The sequence below is a fragment of the Chanos chanos genome, chromosome 15, assembly GCF_902362185.1.
Source record: "Chanos chanos chromosome 15, fChaCha1.1, whole genome shotgun sequence".
NCBI lineage: Eukaryota > Metazoa > Chordata > Actinopteri > Gonorynchiformes > Chanidae > Chanos > Chanos chanos.
Genome location: NC_044509.1, coordinates 18,365,592 through 18,375,433, shown reverse-complemented (window position 1 = coordinate 18,375,433; position 9,842 = coordinate 18,365,592). Strand labels below are relative to the sequence as shown.

The 9,842-nt window shown below is 44.2% G+C and overlaps 1 protein-coding gene across 1 annotated transcript; it reads right to left on the bottom strand.

The window, feature by feature from the left end:
* Positions 1-2,698: 2,698 nt before the first annotated feature.
* fdx1b (ferredoxin 1b) lies at positions 2,699-7,081 on the bottom strand. The gene is made up of 5 exons (XM_030792309.1): positions 6,999-7,081; positions 5,131-5,250; positions 3,355-3,482; positions 2,917-3,046; positions 2,699-2,813 (listed from the first exon to the last, which is right to left on the bottom strand). Exons 1-5 carry the CDS (start codon positions 7,079-7,081, stop codon positions 2,699-2,701), a joined length of 576 nt encoding a protein of 191 aa, XP_030648169.1.
* Between the last annotated feature and the right edge of the window lie 2,761 nt (positions 7,082-9,842).

Sequence of the window (9,842 nt, the reverse complement as noted above, 5' to 3'; positions counted from 1 at the left end):
ACTCCACGATTGAGAAGGAAACTCTGGCTTTAGTATTGGCTATTCAACACTTTGAAGTTTATTTGGGAGGTTCTTCGTTTCCAATTTTAGTTTATACTGATCATGACCCGCTGAAATTTCTAAACCGCATGTATAATGCAAACCAAAGGCTGATGCGCTGGAGTTTGATGTTGCAACCCTTCGACCTTCGAATCGTTCATGTTTGCGGAAAAGATAACGTCTTACCAGACGCATTGTCTAGAGCTGAACGTTAAGCGATGTTTTTGTTAAAAGTTGTGTGACCTTCTGCACCAAATTAATATGGATCTTATATATATATATATATGTGTCTGTGCGCGGGCGTGTGTGTATATGTGTGTGTGTGCGCACGTGTGTGTGGGCGTATTTATATGTACGTTCTCTGCGTGGACTGCAAAACAGGATTGTGTACAATAAAATATTAGTTTTTGTTGGACACTTGCAGGTATGGTATGGACTATATTATTTCTTCCTATTATGTTATAGCCTACCTTACCTATGACCTTTGTTTTTTTGAATAATGGAATTGTTTGAGTTATATAGCTCTGTGCCGCTCCAACCTATGAGCTGCATGCACAGTGGCTACCTAGGTGGTTGGATTATCTCTATGTTTTCTTTGTTGACTGTTCTGTTATGGCGACCAGTCACCATTTTGGGGTGGGGGGTGTTACGTTCCCCAGTCCTGGTGGCCGCCTAAATAATAGCAGCTAGGCAGCACTGACAACCCCTTCTGGTGGCGATTATGTTTTTGTTTGTTTTGTTTTGGTATTTTTTTTCTAACCTGTTGATTAGGGGCACCTGAAACCTGTGGGCTGGGCCTATTTGTAGACCCTCCTAGCACCGTTCCCGCGAGACGCGCATGGGTGCTCTAGAGGATACTGGTCCATCCCAGCACAACCTGATGTTGTTCCCGCTTCGCTTGCTCAAGTAGCTTTGTTAAATTCTTTGTCTACATGTTCTGGATAATAAAACTCCTAGATTTAGACCTAATATCGTGTGCGTCTCCCCCTTTATGCTACGAGCTGGTGATCGGCTGTAACAGTGAGTGTGTTGTGTGTGGTATGAGTGTGGTGTGTGTGGTATGAGTGTGGTGTGTGTGGTATGAGTGTGGTGTGTGTGATGTGAGTGTGGTGTGTGTGGTGTGAGTGTGGTGTGTGTGGTATGAGTGTGGTGTGTGTGGTGTGTGTGGTATGAGTGTGGTGTGTGTGATGTATGAGTGTGGTGTGTGTGATGTGAGTGTGTTGTGAATGTGATGTGTGTTGTGTGTGATGTGAGTGTGTTGTGTGTGATGTGAGTGTGTTGTGAGTGTGTTGTGTGTGATGTGAGTGTGTTGTGAGTGTGTTGTGTGTGATGTGAGTGTGATGTGTGTGGTGTGGATGTGTTGTGTGTGTTGTGTGTGATGTCAGTGTGTTGTGTGTGATGTGATGTCTTGTGTGTGATGTCTTGTGTGTGATGTGAAGTGTTGTGTGTGATGTGATGTCTTTTGTGTGATGTGAAGTGTTGTGTGTGATGTGATTTGCTGTGTGTGATGTCAGTGTGTTGAGCCACTTGATTCCCAGCTCCAGTCAGTTTATGAAATATTGTTCCCTGGAGACTTTTAAATGGAAAGAAACTAGTTATATATTCAGTGAAAATTCCAAACATATGTATTTCACAAAGATTCAGTAATGTTATTCTGTAATTAGCCTGTTTGCTGCCCTGTGCTTGTTATAGTCAAGTCTTCCATACTCTGATTGGCATGACAGAGAGTGTCAGGTTTAGTATTGGCGGTAATGAGGACATTATGTTTGAGTTGGCACAGTCACTGTGTACACTGGCAGAAATATGACTGGAGTGGATGAAGCGATGCCATTGATCTAAGATTTGACACACAGAACCCATGACACTTTTCTTTTTCACTTCACATAATTCATGTCATTTACTTTCATTATCTCATGAAAACATGCAGGGTCTGACATGCTGTTCATTTTAAAAATCACTTTCTGTTCAGACCGCATTTCATCCAAAGATGATGTAATTACGTGTGTTAAGTGAATACTCTATGGACACAGAATGGACACTGACGTTCTCTAATCTCCAGGCTGTAGAGAACTGTATGAGTGTATATGTGTGTGTATATGCATAGGTGGTATCCAGTGACATTAAGATATGTGTGCGGGTAAAACTGGCTGCGGTTATATGCATGTGTATGTGTGTTTGTGGGTGATGTGTGTTTGTGCGTGCATGCCTGTGTGCCTACATGTCGGTGTGTGTATGAATGTATGTATGTGTGTGTGTGTGGTGTGGTTATATGCATGTGTATGTGTGTTTGTGCGTGATGTGTGTTTGTGCGTGCATGCCTGTGTGCCTACATGTCGGTGTGTGTATGAATGTATGTATGTGTGCGTGTGTGTGTGTGTGTGGTGTGGTTATATGCATGTGTATGTGTGTTTGTGCGTGATGTGTGTTTGTGCGTGCATGCCTGTGTGCCTACATGTCGGTGTGTGTATGTATGTATGTATGCGTGCGTGTGTGTGTGTGTGGTGTGGTTATATGCATGTGTATGTGTGTTTGTGCGTGATGTGTGTTTGTGTGTGCATGCCTGCGTGCCTGCGTGTCAGTGTGTGTCGGTGTGTGTGTGCGTGTATGTGTGTGTGTGTGTGCGCGCATTACATTCATGTGTAAAGGTTAGAGTGTGCGTTCACTGATTTCCCTTAGCCTCCTTGCTGTCTCTCTGATCTGTGAGTTCCTGTGGGACGCGGACAGTCATCCCATCCATCCAGGGCTGGGCCAACACCTGGCAGCCCAGACGAGACCTGACAGATCAGGGGGTGAGAGAGGAGGTTTAGTTTAAGTTTCAAGTTTCAAGTTTATTTAGAGCCCACTATCAGTGTTTACAGTCTCCAATCAAATTCTTACGTTTTGGTGAGTCCGTACGCCAGGTCAAGCATGTCCATCTCCTCATCCTGCATGGGCTCCAGTCTCTCATACACACTCTCATCAAAGATCAGGTGACAGGTGGAGCAGGCAAGGGTTCCCTCACATGCACCTGACACAAATACACACACGCACACACACATGCGCACACACACACGCACACACACACACGCACACACACGCACACGCGCACACACACACATGCACACACACACACACGCACGCATGCACACACACACACACATGCACACGCACACGCACACACACACACATACGATGACAGTGTTTGTGTGTGTGTTTGAGGTGTGTGTGTGTTTGTGTGTGTGTGCAATTTGTAAATAAATGTATCTCAGACAAGGTCACATACATATGCACACGTGTATGCACACACACACAAACACACATTTTACCCTCACATACCAAAACCACTGATGTCCAGGTTTTTGTTGACCACAGCGTCGAGCATGGACTCTCCTTCCGCCACAGATGCTGTCATAGTCAAACCAGCTTCATTCACAAAGTTTACACGAACCTTACAAGAGGTTGCTCTGTTAAAACACACACACACACAGATGCTGTCATAGTCAAACCAGCTTCATTCACAAAGTTTACACAAACCTTACAAGAGGTTGCTCTGTTAAAACACACACACACACAGACGCTGTCATAGTCAAACCAGCTTCATTCACAAAGTTTACACAAACCTTACAAGAGGTTGCTCTGTTAAAACACACACACACACAGATGCTGTCATAGTCAAACCAGCTTCATTCACAAAGTTTACACGAACCTTACAAGAGGTTGCTCTGTTAAAACACACACACACACAGATGCTGTCATAGTCAAACCAGCTTCATTCACAAAGTTTACACAAACCTTACAAGAGGTTGCTCTGTTAAAACACACACACACACACACAGTCATTTATAGACACAGAGTCACACGCATGCATACGCACAAATGCGCACACACACACACAAACAAACCAATAAACTCATCCACACTCACTAATACACAGATATTCTAACGCAAACATCCTTTGATTCAGACACCCGAACCACACTCCAGTTCAAACAGTACTGTTCAGACCTATAGATTTTCTCTCTGATTTAGACACAGGGAACCATTCTCTGGAACAGAAAAATGATAATTTTGTCAGAGCTCTAGGGATTTCACTCTGTGTCTGAATCTGCTCGTTCAATTCACATGTGTCCATGGCAACTCATGCCATTCTCATAAGTCCCACATCTCAGTATCATTCAACCTAAATTCTCACTCTCTCTCTCTCTCTCTCTCCTTGACCCCTTGCCTGACCTTCTCCAGGTGAGCTCCGCAGAGGCATGTGGAAAATCCGCAGAGGCACGTGGAGAAATTACTACTGGTGAGAAATTGCTACTCTCAGTCTGTTACAGTCTGTGTGTGAACTCTCGGTCTGTTACAGCCTGTGTGTGAACTCTCGGTCTGTTACAGCCTGTGTGTGAACTCTCAGTCTGTTACGGTCTGTCTGTGAACTCTCAGTCTGTTACAGTCTGTCTGTGAACTCTCAGTCTGTTACAGTCTGTCTGTGAACTCTCAGTCTGTTACAGTCTGTGTGTGAACTCTCGATCTGTTACAGCCTGTGTGTGAACTCTCGGTCTGTTACAGTCTGTGTGTGAACTCTCAGTCTGTTACAGTCTGTGTGTGAACTCTCGGTGCTTTAGTACAGGTCCATATTCCTGCCTGTGTTAAAAGTATTTACAGTGCATATGTCAAAAGTATTTCAGAATTCTTATCCCAACAGATAAAGTCACTTTTACAAAGTGCAGGCAGTCGTTGGAAAAGCACATTTAAAATCTGAAATACATATTTCCATCTTTACATTTAATAAAACCAGACTGGGCACCTGCCTCTCAGAAGCAAATTAATGCAAATGTGTCCCCTTTAAACAAATTACAAAACATAGGATCACTATATAGTGACAGAGACATATGGTATCAACATATAGAGGCAGAATCAACTCTGAGTGTCTGTTACAGCCTGTGTGTGAACAGAAGCCTGTTACAAGCAGTGTAAGGTTTGCCCTCTACTTCAACACTGTTACATCTGTTCTAGGATCAGTATTGGAAGGCTTATCTACTGTAACATCTGTTGTAAGATCAGTATTGGAAGGCTTATCCACTGTTACATCTGTTCTAGGATCAGTATTGGAAGGCTTACCCATGGTCGGAGTTTGTAGAGTTGCTGGAGAGTGCAGGTAGCGTGTGGAGAGTTTGGGATCTGGATCTGACGATACCCATAAGCAACTGAAGCCCCAGACTGTTCCTGTAGAAAGAGGATCTGCCACAGGAGAGCAGTGAGCGCAGATACAGCTGTTTAACCATCCTGTCCTCTTGTGTGTGTAGATAGATAGATAGATAGATAGATAGATAGATAGATAGATAGACAGCAATGTGCGTATTGCTGGGTGAGAGAGCGTGTGAGTTTAACTCACTCAAAAAAACAAACTTATAGCCTTGAGGGAAGGCTGAGCTTAGGAGCAAGGTCTCTCTCTCTTTCTCTCTCCCTCTCTCTCTCTCTCTCTCTCTCCTTCTCTCTCTCTCTCGCTCTCCCCCTCTCTGTCTCTTTCTCTCTCTCTCCCTCTCTCTCCTTTTCTTTCTCCCTCTCTCTCCTTTTCTCTCTCTCTTTCTCCTTTTCTCTCTCTCTCTCCATCTCTCTCCCTCTCTCTCTCTCCCTCTCTCTCTCTCCCTCTCTTTTTCCTTTTCTCTCTCCCTGTCTCTCTCTACCTCTCTCTCCTTCTCTCTCTCCCTCTCTCCCCTTTTCTCTCTCTCTCTCTCTCTTTCACCCTCTCTCTGTCTCTCAGCACAGCATGATTTTAAAGGCTATGACATTTATTGATTTGCACATGTAACATTACAGAGAAGAAAAAAGTAATGGCGGAAAAAAAATGTGAAATGTTCATTCAAATATTTGATATGACAGTGGAAAGTAATAAAATGACCAGATATAAAAAGAAAGACTGCATAAAAAAATTATACATATATGAAATATATAGTCAGGAAAAACAAGAAATTGTAATGGTATTAAAAATATGAATATCATAAATGTCACAGTTCTGCTTTCTCATTTGCAGTCCCAATTGATTTAAAGCTGACATTTATGTAAAGGTGATACATATTTATTCACAATAGACACTGTTTTCTCTTCCTCTATGAGAATCACACAAGGCAAAAATGTTAGTTTATTTTCAATTTTAGTAAAATATGTTTTCCAATTAACTCATATTTTGAGTGATAGAACAAGAAATGCTTTTCATCCTCAGCTGCAGTAACCTGACACAACACAGTGGCTGACTCCTACTCTCACTCTGCCAGCTCTGCCTGTCTACAACGTGCTCATTTATTCTGTATTTCAGGATTCATCTCATTGCTCTGTCAGCCACTGACTTTTTTAAAACTGTGACTCATTTAAAATAGTGATTTGTTTAATACAGTGACTTGTTTGAAACAGTGACTCGTTTAAAACAGTGACTCACTTAAAACAAGAACTCATTTAAAATAATTAAATAAAGGAATAATAAAGGAAATCCAGTTTGCATTTCATCTATGAGACAGTGCATCTGCATTGTCTTTCCCTGGAAATGCACTATAGTCAGTTCATATAACTGTTATGGCCCAAGGACCAGCGGAGGAGCAGACCCAATGTGCATATTATAGCAAAGAGGAACTGATTTTCAGATGTTGTACGGGATAAAGGACCCACACAGTCTACAATTACTCATTCAAAAAAAAAAAAGGATGCAACCGCACCAAAGTAATCATTTGGTTTGGTTCACCAGTCACCTGGCACACACAAGTGTTTCTGCAATACTTTACTATGTTTCTTTTTAAGTCAGGCCAGAAATAATAGGTTTTGTTCACTCCAAGGTGGCCCGCGAATAGGCTATCATGAGCAGGAGTTAGAATCTCACTATGAATCTTGCAGTGAGCTTGGACCACTTTCTCCACTCCCTAACAAAGGCAGAGAGAAGAGCAGTCAGCATCAGCAACCCACTGACCCAGCTGCAAAGGCCAAGGCATTGAAATCACCTGTCTTCTCCCCAGTACGAACCAATGTCCACAGACCCAGGGGTCTGGTCCAGGCCCAAGACATGGCTGACTGGCTGCGCCATCAATTAAGAATCACCCAAACCAGTGACCCACATAGTACAGGTGTAGGGGAGAGTTGTACAAGATCTTATGGACTCCAGAAGCAATGTAATCCTGGTCAAACCCTCCATCCCACCCCCTGCACAGAGGCCCACCAGGGGGACCCTGCCTGTCTCCTGTGGCCACCATAGTCAACAATGTAGGTCCCACTGGAGAGTGGCCTGTCACCATGAGCATTGTGACAGACCTCCTGGTTGGATTGCTTCTGGGAAGGGAGTGTTCAGTGTTTGAGGCCCTTTGTGGTACAGTGCTCCACCCAAAGAGCAGTTCCCAACAACTCAATGCTGAGGGAAAGATAAAGGAGAACTAGCATGTCCCAGCCCCTCAGCGCCCAGTGTTCCTGGCTGAAAAGGAGGCCAAGAAAACAGGCTTGGAGGGTGATGAGGGTGTACCCTTGTGGCTAACCCTTTGTCTTATCCATTTCATCAGATCACCTGCACTGACAGCTTCACAAAGTACAACGCAAGGATGGGAAATGTTGGGAGCAGGTCCTGGTGGGAGCAGGCAGAGCCACAACAGAGGGGACACCTCCCTTCCTGGCACCTCCTGAGATGCAACGGCTTCCTCTACTATGGCGGGAACAGAAGGAACTTCTGATGATGTGAGCAGTGACAATATGCCAGTAGTGACAATAGAGGTCAGCAACTTCTGTCAGCACTGTCCCCCTGTCAGCAGACAGCTCCACAGTTGCCACGCCCCAGTGCCGCAAGTTTTTCCTGTTTTTCAGCAGGGTTGGGATCCCAAAGGACAACATTTATCTCCGGTCTGATGGCAGACCTTTGTAGGCTCCTGTGAGTGAAACATCTTCAAACCCCCTTGTACCATCCATAGAACAACAGCCTTGTAGAATGGTTCAACACGCACGATTCAATACGCTAAAAGGATGTTTAAGCAGGTGGTTGCTGAAGACAGGTGCGACTAGAAACAAATCCTGCCCGATGTGATCTTCGGTGTCCGGGAAGTTCCCCAGGCCTCTACTGGCTTCACACCTTTCAAACCTCTTTTCAGCAGGCAGCCAACAGAGCGCCTGGACACTGCAAAGGAGGCCTGGGGGCAGCAGCCTTCCCCCTGCTGCACCACCATTGAGCATATGCAGCCGATGTGGGACCCTGGTGACACAGCCCTGGGATGTGAGGCATGACGGCAGGCTGTGGAAGTGGAAATCTAGAAAGTGAGGCACCTAGGTGTTACAGGACAGTCCCAAAGCCCCTGGTGTAGCACAATAGTGATGGTTTCCAAACCGTGAGGTGTGGACCTGCTAGTGCAACAGCTAGGTAAGATTCATTTTTACTCTTCCTTTAATTTTAGGCTAGTGGCTGGTGCCACTAACCCCTGAAGCTCAGGAGAAGACAACCTTCAGCACACTTTCAGACCACTGGCAGTATCAGTTTGTTTCCTCTGGTGTCCATGGGCTCCTGTCACGTTCGAATGGATGATGGACATTGTCCTCTAGCCCCACCAAGACTACACTGCTGCCTACTTGGATGATGTAGTCGTCACTTCAGAGAACGAGGGTGAACATCTTGCAGGGTGTTATAACAACCTAAGAAGGTTCAGTGAACACTAGCTGTATAGGGAGGCATTTCAGGCCCTGAAACCTGCCTTGATTCCTGGGCCTATCCTTCACACACCAGACTTCAGTAGTCCATTCTGCCTATACATGGACGCCTCTGAGACAGGCCTCAGGCAGTGTTATCACAGGATTTTGGTGGCAAAAAACATCCCATTCTGTACATGTCGTGGATGCTGTCTCCAGTTGAAAAGCACTGTGCAGCAGTGGAACAGGAAGCCCTAGCCATTAGTCACAGAGCTCCTACTACCTACTGGGGCAACGTCTCACCATGGTGATGGATGATACACCCCTTCAGTGGATGGCCCAGGCAAAGGACACCAAGTCTCAGCTCACCAGATGGTTCCAGGCACTTCAGGATATCCTTTTCATCAGGTGAGACATCCCACGGGGATGTGGATGGCTTGTCTTGGACGTATAGCTGCTGGTTAGGTCTGGCAGGTAAAGTTTTACTCATTTTACTTCTTCAGATCAATATCGATATATTAAACAGACATACAGATATATTAAAGTATCTTCTTTAGAAGAACTTTGTATTGAAATACTAGCAATCAGTATTTCATAATTCACTTACAACTCAATATTCTCATAACTGATTTCATATAATGTTCATAAAATTGAAGACAAAAACTAACCTGGAGAAAATGTATAAAAATCTTGAGGAAATGTGTCAGATATGGCTCTATTATTTTGTATTTGGGAGCTTTTGAGTTTCTGTTCTCTGGAAGAGGACAGTATGAATCACTACCTGGTTTATGTTCATTGTGAAATATCAGTGATTAAGGCAGGAGGTCACAACCATCATTATTGATAACTGATTTCAGTGCATTGTTTGAATGGCAACATCTCATTGTCCACCTCCAATAGTCATGTATACCACCTTTGCTTCAGAAAATATTCCACAGAACATATTTTAATCAGTATGTCATCACATCAGAAATGCTCAGAGCATCACGCTTGTCCTGATCAAAACGTTATAGCAACAGTTGCTATGCAACTCATTTAAGGATCCAGGATTGCCCCTTTGTGGAACTGAGCAGTAAACAGCTGACTATGGCTTGAAATATCTCATTTCACTTTTTCACGGACCAGTGACATTTAAAACATTTTCTGAGTATGCATGATCTGCTAAGGATGTGTGAAGTGACTGAGCG

What these genes read in the sequence shown, in the direction of transcription:
- fdx1b (XM_030792309.1), bottom strand. Translation starts at nt 7,081, where the DNA reads ATGGCGCAGCCAGTCAGCCATGTCTTGGGCCTGGACCAGACCCCTGGG. An exon ending in TCGTACTGGGGAGAAGACAG is followed by an intron (nt 5,251 to 6,998) that starts GTGATTTCAATG and finishes CTCCTGTGGCAG; the next exon opens with ATCCTCTTTCTACAGGAACA. An exon ending in TCTACAAACTCCGACCATGG is followed by an intron (nt 3,483 to 5,130) that starts GTAAGCCTTCCA and finishes GTGTTTTAACAG; the next exon opens with AGCAACCTCTTGTAAGGTTC.